Source organism: Callorhinus ursinus, unplaced genomic scaffold (assembly GCF_003265705.2).
Source record: "Callorhinus ursinus isolate GAN/ISIS: 27379988/994484 unplaced genomic scaffold, GSC_fseal_2.0 scaffold37, whole genome shotgun sequence".
NCBI classification, from domain to species: Eukaryota; Metazoa; Chordata; class Mammalia; order Carnivora; family Otariidae; genus Callorhinus; species Callorhinus ursinus.
Window position 1 is genome coordinate 6,447,650 of NW_027397099.1, and position 21,582 is coordinate 6,469,231.

At 39.5% G+C, this 21,582-nt stretch overlaps 1 protein-coding gene across 11 annotated transcripts in view; it reads right to left on the reverse strand.

The window, feature by feature from the left end:
• The window catches only part of LRRC36 (leucine rich repeat containing 36), a 49,693-nt gene that overhangs the window by 11,131 nt on the left and 16,980 nt on the right, over positions 1 to 21,582 (reverse strand). For 7 of the 11 annotated variants that reach the window (XM_073880123.1, XM_073880130.1, XM_073880129.1 and 4 more), the window contains 8 exons: positions 19,494 to 19,582; positions 12,277 to 12,404; positions 10,430 to 10,475; positions 6,906 to 7,346; positions 5,832 to 6,121; positions 3,894 to 4,059; positions 2,781 to 2,968; positions 1,876 to 1,999 (listed from right to left, as the gene is read on the reverse strand). In XM_073880123.1, coding sequence (XP_073736224.1) covers positions 1,876 to 1,999; positions 2,781 to 2,968; positions 3,894 to 4,059; positions 5,832 to 6,121; positions 6,906 to 7,346; positions 10,430 to 10,475; positions 12,277 to 12,404; positions 19,494 to 19,582 — 1,472 coding nt within the window. The remainder of the gene's footprint in view (positions 1 to 1,875; positions 2,000 to 2,780; positions 2,969 to 3,893; positions 4,060 to 5,831; positions 6,122 to 6,905; positions 7,347 to 10,429; positions 10,476 to 12,276; positions 12,405 to 19,493; positions 19,583 to 21,582) is intronic. The other 4 variants (XM_073880124.1, XM_025888943.2, XM_073880126.1 and 1 more) reach the window with 3 other exon arrangements.

Below are 21,582 nucleotides of genomic sequence, written 5' to 3' on the forward strand. Positions count from 1 at the left end.
TGGGATGCTATTTTTCACTTATCACAATGGGAAAAACAAAAACAAAAACAAAAAACTGGAGTGTGGGCAAGGATGGAATGAAAAGGGCATTCAAATACATTCACTGCTGATGTGAATGTAAACTGAAATAACCTTGCTTGGGAGTGATATGACAATATGCAACAAAATCCTCAAAAATGTCCACATCTTTTGAGCTACTGATTCTACTTCTAGGAATGTCTTCTAGGAAAATAGTCTGAAATTTATGTACATAAACAGCTGCATTATTTATCATAATGAACATTAAGATTCTCAGCTCCAACAGAAAAGAAGAAACAATTTCAGAGAAGTATTTCTACTCAGGTCTTCATTTAAGCATTTCATTTCAAGTCTACTGAATGTTTGGAAATTCTTTAGAATTATTCATGTGATATTATAGGAAATGCTTTTGCCATTAAATAAATAATATTAGGATGTAAAAATCGGATTAGTGATTGCCTAGGGTAGATAGTAGGGTAAACTCACTGCACAAGGGTCTGAGGTAAAAGAAATGTTCTGTATTTTGATTGGGATGGAATTAAAAATATATATATTTGTCAAAACTCATCTAACTTAAAATGTGTGCATTTTGTTGTATGTTGTTTATTTTTAAAACATCAAGTCACAAATTTTATTTATTTTTTTAAAAGTTTTTTTTAAAGATTTTATTTATTTATTTATTTGAGAGAGAGATTGAGAGCACAAGCAGGGAGAGAAGCAGAGGGAGAGGGACAAGCAGACTCCGCACTGAGGGCAGAGCCCAACGTGGGGCTCAATCCCACAACCCAGAGACCACGACCTGAGCTGAAATCAAGAATCAGATGCTTAACCAACTGAGCCACCCAGGCATCCCTAAAAGATTTCATTTTTAAGTAATCTCTACACCTAACTTGGGGCTAGAACTCACAACACTGAGAGTTCCACAGACTGAGCCAGCTGGGTGCCCCTCACAAATTTTAAGTTGAAAATATATGTATAGGACTATGGTGAAAGAAAATATACCAAAAATAATAATGGCAGTTATTGCAGGTAATGGGATTATACTTTCCTTATATTTTTCAAACTATCTATAAAGAACATGATCTTTTTAAAATTTTTTTTTTAAGATTTTATTTATTTATCGACAGAGAGAGACACAGAGAGAGAGGGAACACAAGCAGGGGGAGTGGGAGAGGGAGAAGCAGGCTTCCCGCTGAGCAGGGAGCCCGATGCGGGACTCGATCCCAGGACCATGGGATCATGACCTGAGCCGAAGGCAGATGCTTAACAACTGAGCCACCCAGGCGCCCCGATCTTTTTAAAATTTTAAGTAGTTTCTACATGTGGGGCGCCTGGGTGGCTCAGTCGGTTAAGCTTCTGCCTTTGGCTCAGGTCATGATCCCAGGGTCTTGGGATCAAGCCCACACTGGGTTCCCTGTTCAGTGGGGAGCCTGCTTCTCCCTCTCCTCTCTGCTTGTGCTCTCTCTCTCTCGCTATCTCTGTCACTCTGTTTCTCTCTCTCAAATAAATAAAATCTTAAAAAAAAATTAGGTAATCTCTATACCCAATGTGGGGCTCAAACTTACAATCCTGAGCTTAAGAGGCACACTCTCTACCAACTGAGCCAGCCAGGTGCCCATAGAACATGATCTTCTGCTATAATCAGAAAGTGTCAATTTCAAAAATAATGACAATAATAACATCTGTACTTGCTTTACACTGACAAAGAGCTTCATATGGTAACTCAAGCCACTGGCATTACAACTCTCTGAGGCAAGATGATTGTTTCCATTTAGGAAGCCATGTGACCTTATTAAATGGGTCATCTATAAACAAACAGTTGTCTTGGGACACCCCATGTTGCTTTCCTGAACTCACCATAAGTGTGTGACTGGTGCCCACTCACAATCAAGGTAGCAGCACCTTCCTCCAACTGCTTGATTTTTTCTGACAAAATGAGGTTTTCTTCTAGCACTCTGACCAGTTTTTGCTTCAAACTTTCCTTTAGATGAGAAAACAAAATACAAATACATTAAGAATCTGAAATTCTGTGGAGGGCTTTTAAAGACTGAAAGACGTTTTCCTCTGTTTTGTGATAAACTAAAAGGAGGTCAGCATCTCTCAGACTTTCTCATTAGAATTTTAATTCATTGGTAAACATAGCTCAAGTGCAGCAAACAAAAGCACAAGGAGACGCAATCTTTCCTGTGAGTTATCCACTACTCTTGCAGGACAAGTGCTTCTTTTGACAAGTGGCCAGCAATTCTGAATCAGCTATCTAAAGTTGGTGTGTGAAAATCCTCTTATGTTAAGAAAAGAAGGAAAAAGCCTAAGGATATGAGTCCCTTCTTCCTTTCATAAAGTCAGCAGCCTGATGTTCTAGGAATGGCCCCTGTTTCAGGGCTCTCTGTTCCATCAGAAGGGAGGAAAGACAATCCCACAGATATTGGCCTTCCCTCATTGGAATTAAACCATAACCTTCGAAAATATGAACCTAAGTATTTTCATTCTAAGGTCATTCTTTTTTTCTTTCTCCAAGTCTTTCTTCAGAAATTTTGGAATAGGACTAGGATTAGGGAATCATCCTGCAGAACCTCCAAGTTGTTCCTATGCTGGCAAGTTTTGTGTTCCTGATTTGCCTTGACTGACTTCTCTGTATTTTGGTTCCCGAACATCTAGGTGCATGGTGATGATGATCTTTATGGCACAAAGCTGTTCTAGTTTTGATGCTCTGTCCTATTCTAGTAAAGAAAGAGTAGGAAAGGAAGATGAGAGAGGCATACCATGTCATTAGGGACCACATGCCCAGCTTCCTTCAGTTCCATCTCTCTCCTGCGGAAGGTTTTTGACGTATCTTCAGGATGTGAGTGACACCACTGCTGGGAAGGAGCAGGGACTACCAAAGTCAGAAGTAAATCTCGGGCAGGACCTGCCAAAAATTCAGGTTGGGCACACGGGCCAATCTTAAAAGCTAAAGCACAGAATTCCTAGTCAATAACTACCAGCTCTGTAGGACAAATATGGTAATCTAATATTTCCTTTTTACAAGAATTTACAAAGTGTCTGTAAGAGGTGTTTCATAATGGATAAGAAATTCTATCCCATGCCTTCTATGGAGAAACAACAGTAGACCTTCATGAGTAGACCCTCAATAGCCCTGTGCTATTCTCTAGTCACTGATGAGTGGCTCCTGAGGATAATTTCCTAAAAAATGAGAGCAAAGAGTCAATGTAGGAAGGAAACTATACTAAGAGTTTTTCTATGTGTCCCTTTAGAAATTAAAAAAAATTGAGCCCAAACAACTTTAAAGTTTCTAGTTTTTCCTAAACGTTTACCACCACCAAGATCTCCTTGAACTCTTTTTCCATTAAACAACAAATAAACATGTGGAAGGCAATATTTGCAGTATGATTTTTCCTCCAAGTTCCTAAAAAAGAAGCCCTGAGTCCAAGTCATTTATTCATTCAAGTTTTTCAAATCATAACATTTCAACAGGCATCTTAGAATTCTGATGATCAAACCCAATTTTTATTGTATTTATTACTGGCACTGTCCCAAGGATCATAAAATCCTTTCATAATCATTAATACCACCACCAATACCACCACACTCTATTTTACATATCTCATCACTCTACATTTTACTCAAAGACTACCAAAAAGTCATAAAAGGGACAAAACAATTGGTACACGAGGGAAGAATGTTGATGAAACAAACAGGGAAGAAGATTATTAGAAAAATGCAGATTTGTCAATTACTGTGCCGCTGACAAATTTTGGTGATCATGGGAACAATTTTTTCCTTGCAAGTTAAGGGGACTGAGTGGCTTTTATAGGAACACAGAACAGAAGCAAGGTCTGAGCCCTTCTCCAGGAGCTGAGAATGCATTCACTTACCGAGAAACTTCTTGTTAAGAAGGAGAGAGCCAGAGCCATTCCAGTGCTTATCCACAAGCTCCAAGAGCTGTCTGAGGACAGTGGCCACATGGGAAGTTCTGGCAGAGATCGGGGGACTGTGGTTTCCTGGCAAACCATGCAAACTGCCCAGGTCACTAGAGAGAGGCTCAAGAAAAAAAAAAACACCAACCATTTGTCATTCTTACACAATATGGGAAGAATCTGGACATTTAAAGTGTTAACATTAAAAAAAAGGGGGAGTTTCATCTTTCAGTTTGGATTTGAATAGAATGTTATTTATGTCCAAGCAAATATAGTAGTTTATTCAAGGATAATTTCAAAGATAACAGTATACTCATAATTTTCTGTAGAGATTTTTAGAAGAAAGCATTAAATAAGTTTTGACACCAATCTATGGCTCAATATATCAAGTTATGTAGTATAAAAAGACTAAACTTGCAGAACAGTTTAAAAACATATTAGACATCATAAAATGGGGAGTATTTTTTTTAATTTTTAGTTTAAGTAATCTCTATACCCAACATGATGCTCAAACTCATGACCCTGAGATCAATAGTCACATGCTCTACTGACTGAGCCAGCCAGACCTCCCCAAAATGGGGAGTATGTTATTGTATTGTATTTTAAAAGATTTATTTATTTTAGAGAGAGAGCACGAAGGGAGTGGCAGAGGGAGAGATAATCTCAAGCACACTCCAGGCTCAACGTGGAGCCTGATGTGGGGCTTGAGCCCATGACCCCAAGATCATGACTTGAGATGAAATCAAGAGTCAGATGCTTAACCGACTTTGCCACCCAGGCACCCCTGGGAAGTATTTAAAAAATTTTTACTCATAAGCTTATATTTAGTGTGTTAATATATAATAAACATAAATGTTCTATAACATTTTAAAGATTTTATTTATTTATTTGAGAGAGAGAGAACATGGGCGGAGGGGAGGGGAAGAGCAAGAGGGAGAAGCAGACTCCCCACTGAGCAAGGAGCTAGACACAGGGATCCCAGGACCCTGGGATCACAACCTGAGCTGAAGGCAGATGCTTAACCGATTGAGCCACCCAGGCGCCCCTATAACATTTTAAATGTGTATGTATATGTATATATATATATACATACATATATATATATATATATATATATATATATAAAACTTTTTTTTTTCATTTGACAGAGACACAGCGAGAGAGGGAACAGAAGCAGGGGGAGTGGGAGAGGGAGAAGCAGGCTTCCCGCAGAGCAGGGAGCCCAATGGCGGGGCTCGATCTCAGGACCCTGGGATCATGACCTGAGCCAAAGGCAGACGCTTAATGAGCCACCCAGGTGCCCCTGAATGTTATATGTTAAATGTTATTGTTGGACCCACTACTAAAGATACTTTTTATTTAGTAAGAATCTTACATAGAAAAATGTATAGGTAGATTTGTCCAGTAAAACTCACAATTATTTTGTATTCATTTAGATATGAGATATATATATATATTTATTTATTTATTCATTCATGAGTGAATGAATAAAAAGCAACTGTGAATAATTTTAAGATTTAAGATTTTAAGATTATAAACATCAGTGCTACAGAGTTCACTCTTCAGCCAACCCAGAGCCCCTGGCAACTTCTGCATTCCCTGCTGTGGTAAACTCTGTCACTGCTTATTATCAGAGTCCCCACAAAATTTACGCTCTGGAAGTAGATTAGGGAATGTTCTCACTGTGACAGAAATGAGAAAATGCAGAAGGGGAATGCCTTTCCTAAGGGCAGAAGAGTCACAGGCTTTGGCCTGGCAGTATTAACCACTGGCCTCTAAAAATCCCTTTGAATTTGTAGTACCCTTGGTCAGAATCATTGCCACCCTCAACAGAACGCAATTGTGGTCTTGGATCTGATGTGTTTGTTGCACAAGCACAAACAAACCAATACTTGCCTCGCTTCCCGTAGTATCTCTGAAACCAGTCTTTGGATTCAGGGTGGCAGGGATATTGTCCTTCCGTTTGAATCCTCTCCTCGATGGGCTTAATGACCTCTTGGTCAGATTCTCTCTGTGTTCTGAGGTCCCAGGAGGCAACAGCAGTGTCCGTAGAGAGTCTCCCAGGGCGGAGTTGTTTGGGAAAGAACCAGGTGCTGGTGTTAAATCACTGAGACTGGTAGATAATTGTTGCTCTACATTAACCAGCAGAGCAGGGTCACTGTTGAAATGGGTTGTGGCATACAGATCTGTGAAGGAAACAGGCTGGGAGATGACCCTGCCTTTCAACTCTCTCCTGTCTCACTTCAACCTTACCCCACCTAGAGTCCAATGGTCATAATAACCTCTCCCTACTATATACCCTCAACTCTATGGATCCTTTCCCTTCCCCCTCTCCACCTGACAAAACCCCAACCCTGGCTAAATCCAACTGTCCACATACTCCAATCCTACATGAGAGCAGTAAGCAGGGGCTGGAGAGTAACATGCATCTTTTCTGGGGCGCCTGGGTGGCTCAGTCGTTAAGCGTCTGCCTTCGGCTCAGGTCATGATCCCAGGGTCCTGGGATCGAGCCCCACATTGGGCTCCCTGCTCCGCGGGAAGCCTGCTTCTCCCTCTCCCGCTCCCCCTGCTTGTGTTCCCTCTCTTGCTATCTGTCAAATAAATAATTAAAACAAAACAAAACAAACAAATATACATCTCTTCTGTCTTCACTGTTAAGTAGTATGTGAAGTATATTGCTCTGACTGTGGCCAGAGAAGACTAGACACAACTAGAAATATGTCCTGGTATTCTATTTAGCTATAATAGTACATAGTTATGAAGCTCACATTTCTACAAGTTTTCTTTAATAATGTATCTATCATGTTAAAGTCATATCCTGGAGATTTCTGGAGGTTTCACTGGCTGATAGCCCAAAATCAAATTTAAGAAATGCTAATATAATTTAAGAAATGTTAACTCCAAAATTTCCAGTTATACCTCTATCTCATGACTAGGAAAAAGGACTATAAACTGACAGGAAGCTATTACCTGAACTAAGCTTCAAAAGCCTTCCGGTGCCAGAGTCAGGGTTTGACAGAGAAGTCAGTAAGTCTCCACAGGAATGAGATGTGGTGGCCTTCATGTCATTTGAAGGCTTTATGCTATATTCTCGGTAGTTCTTGCTTCTCGGAGGCCTTTTTCCAAGACTTCCATGCAGGGATAGATTGTGAGAATAATGACTATCATAATTTTCTAGACCAACATCTGAAGGTAACTGATAGGGATGGATCTGGCTAGAATCACCCACATCCAGACGTTTACCCAATGAGACATCATGGGTAAGCTGGTAAGTATCAGGTTTTAGTATCAAATCCTTTTCTGGAGAAGAACCTGAAGACTTATTGTCCAAAAAAGATAGTCGGTAGCCTTCTCGAGCCATCTTCTCTGGGGATTGGACTGTGGACTGACGAGGAGAGTAGTGTCTAAATTCTAACCACCACCAAGGGGAAAAGGAAACACAAAATACAATGAGAATTCTTCTTGGCTCAGTTAGGGTATCTCTGTTCACTAGACATACCTCTGTCTACAAGAAAAAGTTCTCAGGAAGAGATGGTTTATAATTTTGATAAATAGTGGCATAAAATGATAAAAGGACTTTTACATGGAACAACAACAAAACATGTTGGACACTGTGTAAACAGTAAAGAATCTTTAACATTCTGGAGATAAATTTCAAGTCAACCTAATCCCCTAGGCATTTCCTCCTAAAACTATAGTATCAGAGTTTTTCTAGATGCTGTTTTCATATAAAAATTTTGGTGTACCTCATATGACAAGAGTTGTGATCTTATGTCTTCAGTCTATAGACAATAGTTGGTAGGTTTATGATTTCGTAGACTCCTCACAATAATGCTAAGCCCACTCCCACCCCCAAACTCCACTCAGAAGGTCTAGGTTCATACACTGGGAACCAGTATCCTAAGCCAATTAAATGGCAGGGAATCCAAAACTATGAAAATCCCTAACCAGCTATAAAGCATTTCTTTCAGACAGCTGTATGTCATCTCTAAAGAGTGTCAGAGTGGGGCAAGTAGAAGAATTCTTTGCGCCCTTTGGAGTTTTCAGAGTTTCATACGCTTAAAGGTCTTCCTTAGGAAGCATACCTGAGTTAGTCACGTTAACTTCAAAAACGTAGAACCAAGCACTCTTTATCTCTGTAGGACCTACAGAATATCAGCGTTTTACCCAGGGCTGGCCTACACAGTGAGGGAAAGGTTGTAGAACAATATTTTTATGTAACAAAAAGATTCTAACAAGTGATGAGGTTAGATAATTCAGACTGTGCCTCTTATTGAAGACATTAAAAAAGTGCGATGATACATGTTCTTAAAAGCATCAAAGAGCTTGTTAGCTGGTGAGGATTTTCTAGGCCAAAATCTAGGAAACAGCAAGGACACACATCGGTAAGACTAGCACTGAAAGTCACACTTACCGTCAGAAGTTTTAGGATAACAGGAACAGAAGTTCAACACCCATCCCAAGTGAGGAGTGTGGCAAACCATCCCTACCCCCATCCTCCCCACATACACATTAAGATGGAACCCCAAGCAGACGGCAACCTTCAGAGTAAAAGTAAACTGGAAGTAAGCCAGCCCTTGTACTGACTGGTAATCCAGGTTTGTATCATCTGGATTAATGGGGAACCTTAAGCTTTGAGCTTGGATTTAAGTGATCCCAGGATGACAGTGTCCCACGTACTTGGTAGAAGCAAATGAAAATCTGATCTGGAAAAGATATCTTTATGTAAGACTTTAAATAATTCCTATAAATAGTTTTTCAAATATGTAGCAAATAGCCAAAGCAAAGGTAGCCAAAGCAAAGGAGCAAAAAAGTATGTAAGTAAGTATGAGTAGGAAAAAAGACAATAAACTTCAAATATTGGAATCAACAGATATAGCCTATGCAACAGCTATATTTACTAGTATAAAGAGATACAAAACAAGCTGGAAAATTTCTGTTTATAAAAACTGACACAGCAGACTTGAAAAAGAACAAAATAAAACTTAGAGAACTGAGAAATAAAACTATTGAAATTAAGAACTCAGCAGACAAGATTAACAGCAGATTAGACACAGCTGAAGAAAACATTAGTGAACTGAAAGATGGGTCAGAAGGAATTATCCAGAATGCATATCAGAATCCCCCCACCCAAAAATATAAAAGAATAAGAGAAAAAGAGAAAGAGGACAAAGTACAGATCTCTACTATATATTTTTTTAATCAAGAGTCCCAGAAGGACAGATAGAAAGAATGAGACACAAAAAATATTTGAAGCTCTTTCCAGAATTAATGAGACACAATTCACAGATTCAAGTGTAATAAATACCAAACAGGAGAAAATAAAAAGAAATCCACGTATCATACCAAAATTGAAGAAAACCAAAGACAACTGGAAAATCTTAAAAGCAGCCAGAGAAAAAAAGACAGATTATCCTTGCAGGAGTGACAGACCTCCAGCTAACTTTTCAAAAGCAAAAACAAAAGAATACAGCAGAATACCTTCAATATTCTGAAAGAAATAACTGCCAACCTAGAAATTTATACCTGGCCAAAATACTCCTTAAGAATGATGGTAGAGGGGCGCCTGGGTGGCTCAGTCGTTAAGCATCTGCCTTTGGCTCAGGTCATGATCCCAGGGTCCTGGGATCAAGCCCCATATTGGGCTCCCTGCTCACCGGGAAGCCTGCTTCTCTCTCTCCCACTCCCCCTGCTTGTGTTCCCTCTCTTGCTGTGTCTCTATCAAATAAATGAATAAAATCTTTAAAAAAAAAAGAATGATGGTAGAATAGAGGCATTTTCACACAAACAAAAACTGAAAGACTTCAACAGAATAAACCCACACTAAAGGAAATTCTAAAAGACATACTATAAACTACAGAAAACTGATCTCAGAAGGGAAATCTAGGATGAAAAAAGAAATGAAGAACAAAGTGGTAAATACAAAGATAAATTTAGATGAACATTGACTGTATAAGAACAATTTCATGTGGGTTTAAAAATATAGAGAGAATTAAAATCTGTAATAATAATATTTACATCAGGAGAGACTGAAAGGAGTAAAGTACTTTAAAGTCTTTAAATTATCCAAGACAAGAGTTAAGGTATTGATTAATTTTTCAATTATATAAGTTAAGGGCACATATTGTAGTTTGGGGAATAATAATAATAAAAGTATTGAAACAGTGTATAACTTATAAATAAACCAGTAGAGAGAAAAAAATGGATGAATAAAAACATAATAAATACAAAAGAAGGCAAGAAAAGTAAGAAAAAGAAACAAGGAAGAGCCAGCCAGTACAAAAAGTCAAGAACAAAGGAAGTCAGAATATTCACTCTTCAATCAGAAAGGCCTCACAGGTCACTAAGCATCCAGGGCAGCCCCCAACAAAAGCAGAGTTAGTTGACCCTATAGGGCCCCAGGGCTGAGATATCTCCATCTTCTCCCAAATCTCATCACTTCTAGGTTTCTCTGATTAGTGTGGAGAAAAATATTCCCTGAACAAAATATTTACCATCTTCCTGGTGATTGTCACTTGGGATCTCCCTTCTTGCCACTTCCTGCAAGGAAAAAAAGTTTGAATGTTTAGAAAAAGAGAGTTGATGGGTATCCAGATGTGACCTTACCAGACATTTCCTTTAAAACAAATACTAAGATATTTTAAAATAGTAATTGAGATAGTTTCTAAGTTACCTAAAGAGAATATCCAAAAACAAAGGAATCAACTAAAGACAAATCTTTTTTTTTTTAAGATTTTATTTATTTGACAGAGAGAGACACAGCTAGAGAGGGAACACAAGCAGGGGGGAGTGGGAGAGGGAGAAGTAGGCTTCCTGCTGAGTAGGGAGCCCAACGTCGGGCTCAATCCCAGGACCCTGAGACCATGACCTAAGCCGAAGGCAGATGCTTAACAACTGAGCTTCCCAGGCGCCCCCTAATCTGTCTTTTTATAAAATGAAGGTATTGTAAACTCAAACTGAAAAAAAAATCGTACTAACTTTTTACTAGTACAGTGTTGATAATCCAAATGTGGATTAATCAGAGCCCTTGATTCTTTTTTGTTTTTAAGATTTTATTTGTTTATTTGAGAGAGAGAGCCCAAGAGGGGGTAGGGTCAGAGGGAGAAGCAGACTCCCTGCTGAGCAGGGAGCCCGACGTGGGACTTGATCCCGGAACTCCAGGATCATGACCTGAGTGGAAGGCAGTTGCTTAACCAACTGAGCCACCCAGGCACCCTGATTCTTTTTTTTCTCTTTCTAGCTATTTTCAGCAATTTCATTGCTCATAATTTATCAAAGAAAATGCAGACAAAAAGGAGAAGTTGAATATAATAGTTCTGCTTCCTGATCATACTCACTCATACAAATGAGTCTTATATAATGGTTGTATCCCCCTCCCACCAATTTTTTCACTAAGAACTTACTTTTTTTTTTAGATATTTATTTATTTATTTGTCAGAGATAGAGAAAGAGGGAGAACAAGCAGGGCAAGCAGCAGGCAGAGGGAGCAGCAGGCTCCCCACTGAGCAAGGAGCCTGATGAGTGACTTAATCCCAGGATCCTGGGATCAAGACATGAGCCAAAGGTCGATGCTTAACTGACTGAGCGTTAGTTACTGAGTGTCCCTAAAAACTCAATTCTTGCCTCATCTTGCACAATCTCTACCTCCCCAATGCCCACAACTTCTATGCCATCTTCACCCCTTAACTTTTCTTCTTTTATGTTCCAATGAAGAGGCAGCTTTGGGAAAGCCACAGTTGAGATGTTAAGATTCAGTAATTAAAAGTCAGAGGTAGGGGCGCCTGGGTGGCTCAGTAGGTTGAACCTCCGGCTCTCGGTTTCGCCTTAGATCATGATCTCAGGGTCCTGCATGGGGCTCCGAGCTCAGCGGGGAGTCTGCTTCCTCTCTCTCTCTCCCCACCAGGTCATGTTCTCTTTCTCTCTCTCTCAAATAAATAAATGAATCTTAAAAAAAAAAAAAAAGCCAGAGGAGAAAAATGTAAGGAGTAAGTTAACAGGAGATGGAGACATTGGGTAGAGAGGAGAAATTTTAAAACCAGCCACAACCTCTAACTGTTGTATTCCTGTTGAGAGCCAAAATACCTGGCATAAAATGTGCTAAAAGTTGTATGTATAAATATACCACTTTTGATAATGGCCTAGTAGGGGAGAGGGAAAAGGGAGATTGAAATTAATGGAGGAGGTCCTCTGCATCCTGTCTCCCCTTCTTTCCTTTTAAAGGGTCTAAAATGCCTTCATCAAACAAGTCCTCCTAGACCTTCATAAATAATTGAAAGTCCAATGAATTGTTAGTATTAATCACTGACTAGTCAACAGATCAACAGGAAAGTGAATACATTACCTGTGTTCCCAGTGGGAAAGTGTCTAATTTCTGATCTGGTATACCATTGCCCTGGGTTGCAGAGGTACTCATTAGGGAATCCTTTATTTCCCGGTTGGGGAAGGGAATAAAAAGTCCTTTGTTTGAGTCTGTGTTAAAAGAAAAGGAATACAATGAAGCACTGACCAGACTTCAAAGGCAACATGTCTTATGGAAAGATACTGGAAGGGAAGTCACAGATTGAGAGCTAGTTCTGGTGCCACCAGTTGGAAACCATGTGAACTTGGGCAAACTACTTCACCTCTTTAATTTTCTCAATTGTAAAACAGTGATGATAAAATCTAAACTACCTATCTCTTAGGGTTGAGGTAAGGTTAAAACAAGGTAATCAGGGGTGTTTGGCTGGCTCAGTCAGTGGAGCATGCAACTCTTGATCTTGGGTTGTGAGTTCGAGCCCCACACTGGGTATAGAGATTTAAAAATAAAATCTTAAAAACAAACAAACGGGGTGGGAGGGATGGGGTGGCTGGGTGATAGACATTGGGGAGGGTATGTGCTATGGTGAGCGCTGTGAATTGTGCAAGACTGTTAAATCACAGATCTGTACTTCTGAAACAAATAACGCAACATATTTTAAGAAAAAAGAAAAAGAAGAAGATAGCAGGAGAGGAAGAATGAGGGGGAGTAAGTCAGAGGGGGAGACAAACCAGGAGAGATGATGAACTCTGAAAAACAAACTGAGGGTTCTAGAGGGGAGGAGGGTAGGGGGATGGGTTAGCCTGGTGATGGGTATTAAAGAGGGCACATTCTGCATGGAGCACTGGGTGTTATGAACAAACAATGAATCATGGAACACTACACCAAAACAAATGATGTAATATATGGTGGTTAACATAACAATAAAAAATTAAAACAAACAAACAAACAAACAAAACCATATCCAAGTCCTGGCCACCCTAGAAACTGTTATCAAAAAGAGCCAGTTAGGATTTTTATTAGATTGGAATGCTTATAGAGAAGTTTTTGGGGGCGCCTGGGTGGCTCAGATGGTTAAGCGTCTGCCTTCGGCCCAGGTCACGATCCCAGCATCCTGGGATCGAGCCCCACATGGGGCTCCCTGCTTGGTGGGGAGCCTGCTTCTCCCTCTCCCTCTAACGTTCCCCCTGCTTGTGCTCTCTCGCCCTGTCAAATAAATAAATAAAATCTTTTTAAAAAAGAGAAGTTTTTGCATATTATTTTTTTTAAAGATTTATTTATTTTAGAGAGACAGAGAGAGTGTGCACAGGTGAGGAGGGGGAGGGACAGAGGGAGAGGGAGAAAGAATCTCAAGCAGACTCCACGCTGAGCATGGAGCCTGACATGGGGCTCCATCTGGACCGAAATCATGACCTGAGCCAAAACCAAGTGTCAGTCACTCAACTGACTGAGCCACCCAGGTGCCCCTGCACATTCTTGATCAATACTTATTAATTGTACAATTCTGGGACCTGGAGTCTTCTGGGGGATCTTGGATGAAAATAAGAGTTTCTTGTTTAGGGAGGTTTGTTCCCCTAGCAGGATTATGTAAGAATTAAGATAGTTTCAAAAACTTGGGCCTTAGTCAAACAATGTGCTCTTCTGCTAGTTCTCATCTGTAGGCTCTGGCAACAGAAAGCTGCTGTAAGCCAAGGCAACTGAGAATACACAGTGAATAAAGCCAGGTTTTTAGAAATCCAGCCCCTCAGTCCATTTGGGGCTCTAAAATGCTCCCTACTTGGGAGCCTGGGTGGCTCAGTCGTTAAGCGTCTGCCTTCGGCTCAGGTCATGATCCCAGGGTCCTGGGATTGAGTCCCACATCGGGCTCCCTGCTTGGCAGGAAGCCTGCTTCTCCCTCTCCCACTCCCCCTGCTTGTGTTCCTGCTCTCGCTATCTCTCTCTCTGTCAAATAAATAAATAAAATCTTTAAAAATAAAATAAAATGCTCCCTACTTCTGAGTTGCCTCCTGGGACTGAAATTTCTTGTTACTTCAATATAAAATGCTCTTTCACCATTGTATTTGATAGAACTACTTTTAAGCTCTCAAAGTTTATGCTCTTTGGCTCCTATTGCACTAGTAACACAGAAAAAAAAAAACAAAACAAAACAAAGTAAAGCAGAAATTACTGGTCTTAACCTGATTCTAAGTAGAAAATGAAAATAGTAAGTAAGCTGCCCCTGGCAACCATCAATATACTTTCTCTGTCTATGGACTTTCCTATTCCAGACATTTCATATAAATGGAATAACATGATATTGGCTTTTTGTGTCTGGCACCTATCACTAAGCATGATGTTTTCAAGCTATACATTGTAGATGTATCAGTACTTCATTCTTTTTATATGGATATACCATATTTTGTTTATCCATTCATCAGCTGATGGACTTTTGGGCTACTATAGATAATGCTGCTTTCATTCCTGTACAAGGTTGATTGTGATGAATTTTTCTTTGCTATTTTATTTTTTTAAAGATTTTATTTTAAGTAATCTCTATACCCAACGTGGGGCTTGAACTCACAACCCTGAGACCAGGAGTCACATGCTTTACCAACTGAGCCAGCCAGGTGCTGCCTTTCTTTGCTGTTTTAAAATAAAATACCTATTAGATCAATATATTTTAGGTGCAATTCTACTAAAAGGTAAAAGGAACTGGCTAAAAGAGTGAGCAGGACCTCTTTCAACTCACAGAGTATATATGCGCTATTTGCCTGTAAATTATCTTTAGTAAGGCACTCGTTGTTCTCCAATAATCTGACCTTCTACCCAACATAAACCTTCTATCCAAACCACATGATCACTCAACTGTCTATGACCTGCTATACTCATTACCACTTTTACACAGCTATTCACACCAATCCCACCAACCTCTCAGGCTATCCCAGAGTTCCACAGCCTTTAATGGCTGAGGACTTTGTTTCCACACCTGCCACAAAATCTTTTCAGGTATGCTCTTAGCACAGTCTGAGCTTCTATAGCATGTGCCCATCCACATCAGTGTTTCTCAAACTCAATACTCTCACAAACTCTGAGAATATGAATCCAGTTTGAGAAACTTCAATTTAAGAAGCTCAGTATATAAAAAGATATTTTAAAAAGCAGATTGTATTGGGTGACAGTTTGGCAGTTTCTTATAAAATTAAACACTTGGTATTTGCCCAAAGGAGTTGAAAACTTATGTCCACACAAACACTGCACATGGATGTTTATAGCAGCTTTTTTCAAAATTGCCAAAACTTAGAAGCAACCAAGATGTCCTTCAGTAGGTGAATGGATAAATAAAGTGTGGTACACCCAGACAACAGAATATTATTCAGCACTAGAAAGAAAGGAGCTATCAAACCATGAAAAGACATAAAGGAACCTTAAATGGATATTACTAAGTAAAGAAGCTAATCTAAAAAGGCTACATACTTAATGATTCCAACTATATGCCATTCTGGAAAAGGCAAAACCATGGAGACAGGGGAAGATGGCAGAGTAAGCAGCCCCAGCATCTGTCCTCCACCGAGGCAACAATTACACTGGCAGAATCTGTCTGATGTAACTATTTTTGGAATTCTGGAGTCTACTGAAGGCTTGTAATTTCCAGGGGAAGACCTGGAAGCTAAACTGAAGTTAACTTCAGTCAATTTTAGCTCTTGGCAGTTCAGTAACAGCTACCCATGTCCCACCCCTCGCGCAAAAGAATGAAGGTACACCCTTACCTAGTCATCACTTCTTCCCCTCTAGCCTGGCAACCACTGATCTTTTTGCTGTCTCCATAGTTTTGGGGTTTTTCCCAATCACTTTTGTTGTGGGTAATACACATAACTCAAAATTTACCATCTTAACCATTTTTAAGTGTACAGTTCAGTGGTATTAAATGCATTCATAATGTTGTGCAACCATCGCCATCATCATCTCCAGAACTCTTTCATCTTATAAAACTGAAACTATATCCATTAAATGATAACTCCCTACTTCCCCCTCCCTGTAGCTCCCGGCAACCACCATTCTATTTTCTGTCTCTGTGATTTTGCTTGCTTTAAGTACCTCATGTAAGTGGGATCATATAGTGCTTGTCTTTTTGTGACTGGCTAACTTTGCTTAGCATAATGTCCTTAAGGTTCATCCATGTTGTAGCATATGTCAGAATTTCCTTCCTTTTTAAGGCTGAATAATACTCCATTGTTTGTGTATATCACATTGTGCTTATTCATTCATCTGTTGACGGACACTTGGATTACTTCCATGTTTTAGCTATTGTGAATAATGCTGCTATGAACATGGGTATACAAACACCTCTTCAAGATCCTGCTTTCACTTCTTTGGGAATAGGGGCGCCTGGGTGGCTCAGTCGTTAAGTGTCTGCCTTCAGCTCAGGTCATGATCCCAGGGTCCTGGGATCGAGCCCCACATCAGGCTCCCTGCTCCGCGGGAAGACTACTTCTCCCTCTCCTATTCCCCCTGCTTGTGTTCCCTCTCTCGCTATGTCTCTGTCAAATAAATAAATAAAATCTTAAAAAAAAAAAAGGGAATAGGCCCTAAAGTGGAATCACTGCATCATACGGTAATTTTATTTTTAATTTTTTCAGGAACTGCCATACTGTTGTCCATGGCATCTGTACCATTTTATATTCCCACCAAACAACTGGACCAGCAGTTCCAATTCTCCACATCCTTGCCAACATGTGTTATTTTCTAGGCTTTTGATAGTAGCCATGCTAATGGGTATCATTCTAAATGATTGGTGGAAAAGCACTGTTTGGAACAACTGAGCTAGTGGGAACTATTCTCCAGAAAGCTTTCTCCTAGACTGTGGCACAACCATTAACATGGCATAATCACTTTAGTCATATTGGATTACCAACAGTGCTTACAGGCAACACTCCCCAGGGGTCTAGCACAAACATAATTTTCAGTAGAAAGCAAAGCTCTTTAACGTTTCAAAGTTGCAACATAAATTTAATATTTAAAAAAAAATCCAGGCAACAGCTGAGCTTCCAAGAACCTTTAGAAATGCGCCCTGTGTCTGGTAAAGTAGTTTGTTCTCAGTAGAGACTATGCACCTTTTTTTAAAAAAGATTTATTTATTTGAGAGACAGAGAGTGGACAGGAGAGTGGGGTGGGGGCAGAGGGAGAGAATCTTTTAGCAGACTCCCTGCTGAGAACCGAGCCCGATGCCCCATGAGATCAGGATCTGAGCCAAAACCAAGAATCCCACATGCTTAATTGACTGAACTACCCAGATGCCTTGAGACTATGCACTTTAAAACATTTTAATTTATGGGGTGAACCTTTATGTGAGCTAATGATGTAATATGACATAAATGAAGTCTAACTCAGCTCATACAAAAAGAAGCAAATTATACTTCAATGTATCTTCATCATTCTGGAAATGGATATATAAATGTTTTTACCTAGAAAAAACACAAGGCTGTATACCAAATTATTAATTGGGATTCTCTCTAGGGGACAGGTTTATGAGTGATTAAAATGCTGTTCATGTCTTTTAGTATTTTCCAAAATTATTACAATAGAATTTCATCAGGGGTGCCTGGGTGGCTCAGTAGATTAAGTGCCGACTCTTGGTTTCTGCTCAGGTCATGATCTCAGGGTTGTGAGATCAAGCCCTGCACAGGCTCCACACTCAGCAAGGAGTCTGCTTGAGATTCTCTTTCCTTCTCCATCCCCCTCTGTCCCTCCCCTGACATGCACACTCCCTAATACATAAATAAAATCTTAAAAAAAACACAATAGAATTTCATCAAATTTTATTTTTTAAAAGATTTATTTATTTTACAGAGCACATGAGCAGGGAGAGGATGGACAGAGGGAGATTGAGAGAATCCTAAGCAGACTCCCCGCTGTGTTATTTATTTTTTAATTAATTAATTACTTAAGAGACTGCTCGATTGGGGGAGGGGCAGAGGGGGAGAGAGAATTTTTTTTTTTTAAGATTTTACTTATTTGAGAGAGAGAGAGACTGAGCATAAACAGGGGGAGCGGCAGGCAGAGGGAGAGGGAGACGCAGACTCCCCGCCAAGCAGGGAGCCTGACGCTGGACTCGATCCCAAGACCCTGGGATCATGACCTGAGCCAAAGGCAGACGCTCAACCAACTGAGCCACCCAGGTGCTTGGGGAGAGAGAATCTTAAGCAGACTCCCTGCTGATCACAGAGCCCGATGAGTGACTCAAACCCATGACCCCAAGACCACAACCCAAGCTGAAATCAAGAGTCAGACACTTAACTGATTGAGCCACCCAGGTACCCCAGAATTTCATCAAACTTTAAATATAAAAAATGCTATTTAAAATGAAATAAAGCAATCCATGCTCCATGACATATGTGCACTGAAATTTCCAAGAAAGAAAAATAAGTCATACTTCACTATGGCTTATTTTACCATGAAATCACATAAAAATAACTTGTAATAAGTGTCTACATGGATAGATAAGTAGTAAATAACATACTTTATGTTATAAACTGGAAATTCTTAATGTCTAAACTACATAGTCCATCTATTAAAGTGATCGCTGGGATTTCAGGGATTAATTTTTAGAGGTTGCAAATAATTTGGTATATCCTTCAAAGGGAAAGAGGCCTCTATAGAATAGTTTCCTCAAGTAAAAAGTCATCTGATGAGTGCCAAGTTAATCCATAAGGGTCCACTGTATGCAATTTCTCTCATGAAAAGCTTTCTCCTCGTCTGTGCCACGATCATTAAATGTGGCATAACCACTTCTAATCCTAGTAGGTTACCGACAGTGCTTCCAGGCAACACTCACCAGGAATATAGCACAAACACAAGAGATTCTGCAGCTGCAAAGGTTCAAGGTAGAGAAACCCAGAAGGCTTAGGGTCTGAGCTGCATTGATGCAAATGAGTCATGAGTCTCTGGCTAATGAATCAATCACCTTAGCAATCAATGCTCAGGGGCCATGGGGACTGGCAATGCAATTTTCAGAATGTACTAATGATGTAAACTGATGTAAATGAAATTGAATTGAGTATAGCTTGTACTTGATGGGTTCTGTACTTGATGGGTTTAGGCCTGCTCAATAAATAGGGCCTTTTCTGGCAGTGAGAGAAAAGAGGAAAAACACAGTCAGTAAATCTGGTGCTTACTTCAAATCTGCTATTTCTCAACTATTTTGTCTTCATCCTACTCAACATTGGGCACAAAAGCTGAAATAACTAATGTTTTAAGCATTTTGTGATCAAAGTGAGAAAGCTTACCAGTTTCAATTCTGTGATCAACATCGGCACTGACTTTTGATGCACAGCTCTCATCTGTCACACAGTTTTTCATTGTCTTCTCCCTAGAGCTGCCACATAGAATAATTTATTTAAAATTCAAATTTAAAAAAAGCTCAAAAGGTTTCTGAGATCACCAGCAAATGCTATTTAGAAAACATTAATTCATGGTAATCAGATTTCTTTTCAAATGTTCTAGAAAATATTAATTTCACAAATATTTCAGTTAAACCCATTTTTTAAAGCCATAATATTGTTACTGGGAACAGTGAGAGAGAAGGACACCATAGTTCAGCCTTTAAATAAGAAAGCCAGGCTCAGCTGGTTGAGCGTCTGACTCTTGATTTCAGCTCAGGTCGTGATCTCAGGGTCATGGGATTGAGCCCTGCATAAGGCTCTGGGCTTAGCCAGGAGTCGGCTTGAGATTCTCTCTCTCCCTCTGCCCCTCCCCCTACTCACACATGTGTGTGCTCTCTCTTTCTAAATATCTAAATAAAATCTTAAAAAAAAAAAAGTACGAAAGCCAGAAAATTCAGGACTTACTCTTTTCTTGATGCAAACTTAGGTCTAAATGATTAAGGGAATAAGATATTTTCTTTTGAATTAAAAAATTCATAGGACACAGAAAGGAAGGTTCTGCTGCCAAGAATTGTACTGGGAGCAACTACAGCCATTAGTTTAAAAAAAAAAGATAAGAGGTAAATGTTTGCCGTTGATTGATATAGTATAGTAAGATGTAAATATAGTAAGTACAGACTGGAAGTTCAGACAGCCTAGACTATGAGCCAGGCACTTTACACCCACTATTTCATTTAATTATAAAAGCTCCCCTATTATCCATTATCTCTATTTTATAGGTTGGGGGAACTCAGATTCAGAAAGACTTAAAAAAATCTTTACTCAGGGTCAGAGAGTTTATAAGATATTAATGCTAGGACTGGGCACTTGAGTAACATTTTACCTCTGCTTTTGCAATCATCACATGGTAACTATGATAAACGGAAATACGAGAGTGCTAATTACCTGCCTTACTAGGGAATGTATTCAATTATACATTAATTCATCTCTGTATTCCTGTAACAAACAAGGTACCCCCAACAAATTATGAATTAGTTCACAAAATATATATACAAATAATTTTTTAAAAAGATTTTATTTACTTATTTGAGAGAGAGAGAGAACATGAGAGGAGGGAGGGTCAGAGGGAGAAGCAGATGCCCCTCTGAGCAGGGAGCCGGATGTGGGACTCGATCCTGGGACTCAAGGATCATGACCTGAGCTGAAGGCAGTCGCCCAACTAATTGAGCCACATAGGCACCCCAATATACAAATAATTTTTAAGGAACATTCCGTTTCTTTTTATAGCAGGGTGATTTTTACTTTATGTAAAACCCTCAAGAAACTTGACTTAAAAAAATAGACAACTGGGTTGCCTGGGTGGTTCAGTCGGTTAAGCGTCTGCCTTTGGCTCAGGTCGTGATCCCAGAACCTAGGATGGAGTCCCACAACAGGCTCTTCGCTCAGCAGGGAGCCTGCTTCTCTTTCTGCCTGTTGCTCTCCCTACTTATGCTCTCTCTCCCTCTCTCTCTGACAAATAAATAAAATCTTAAAAAAAATACAGAACTAAAAAATATGTATAGGGAACTAAAAATGCTGAGGGTTACATTATAAAACATATAAAGGATCAGAGCAGAAATAGACAAAGAGAAAGATCCCAGGCCAAGAGAATAGACATTGACTTCATTCATTCATCATTCAACAAATTATTTCTTAGTATTTTATATGTGTCAGACGCTGTTCTAGGCACTAGGGATACTGCAACAAATAAGACAAGCAAGGTCCTAGTTCTCATGGAGGGGAAAGGCAATAAAGAAAAAACTCATTCTGGAGAAGGATATTTAATGTTGTGGAGATACATTCATATCTTATTAAACTAGAAATGGTATGTATAGGAAGCAAATTACTATAAAATGAATATTATATATGTATTATTTTATTATTAATGTATATTTTTAGATCTGTTATACAACACAGAATATTGTATATAACACACACACATATACCTAAGACT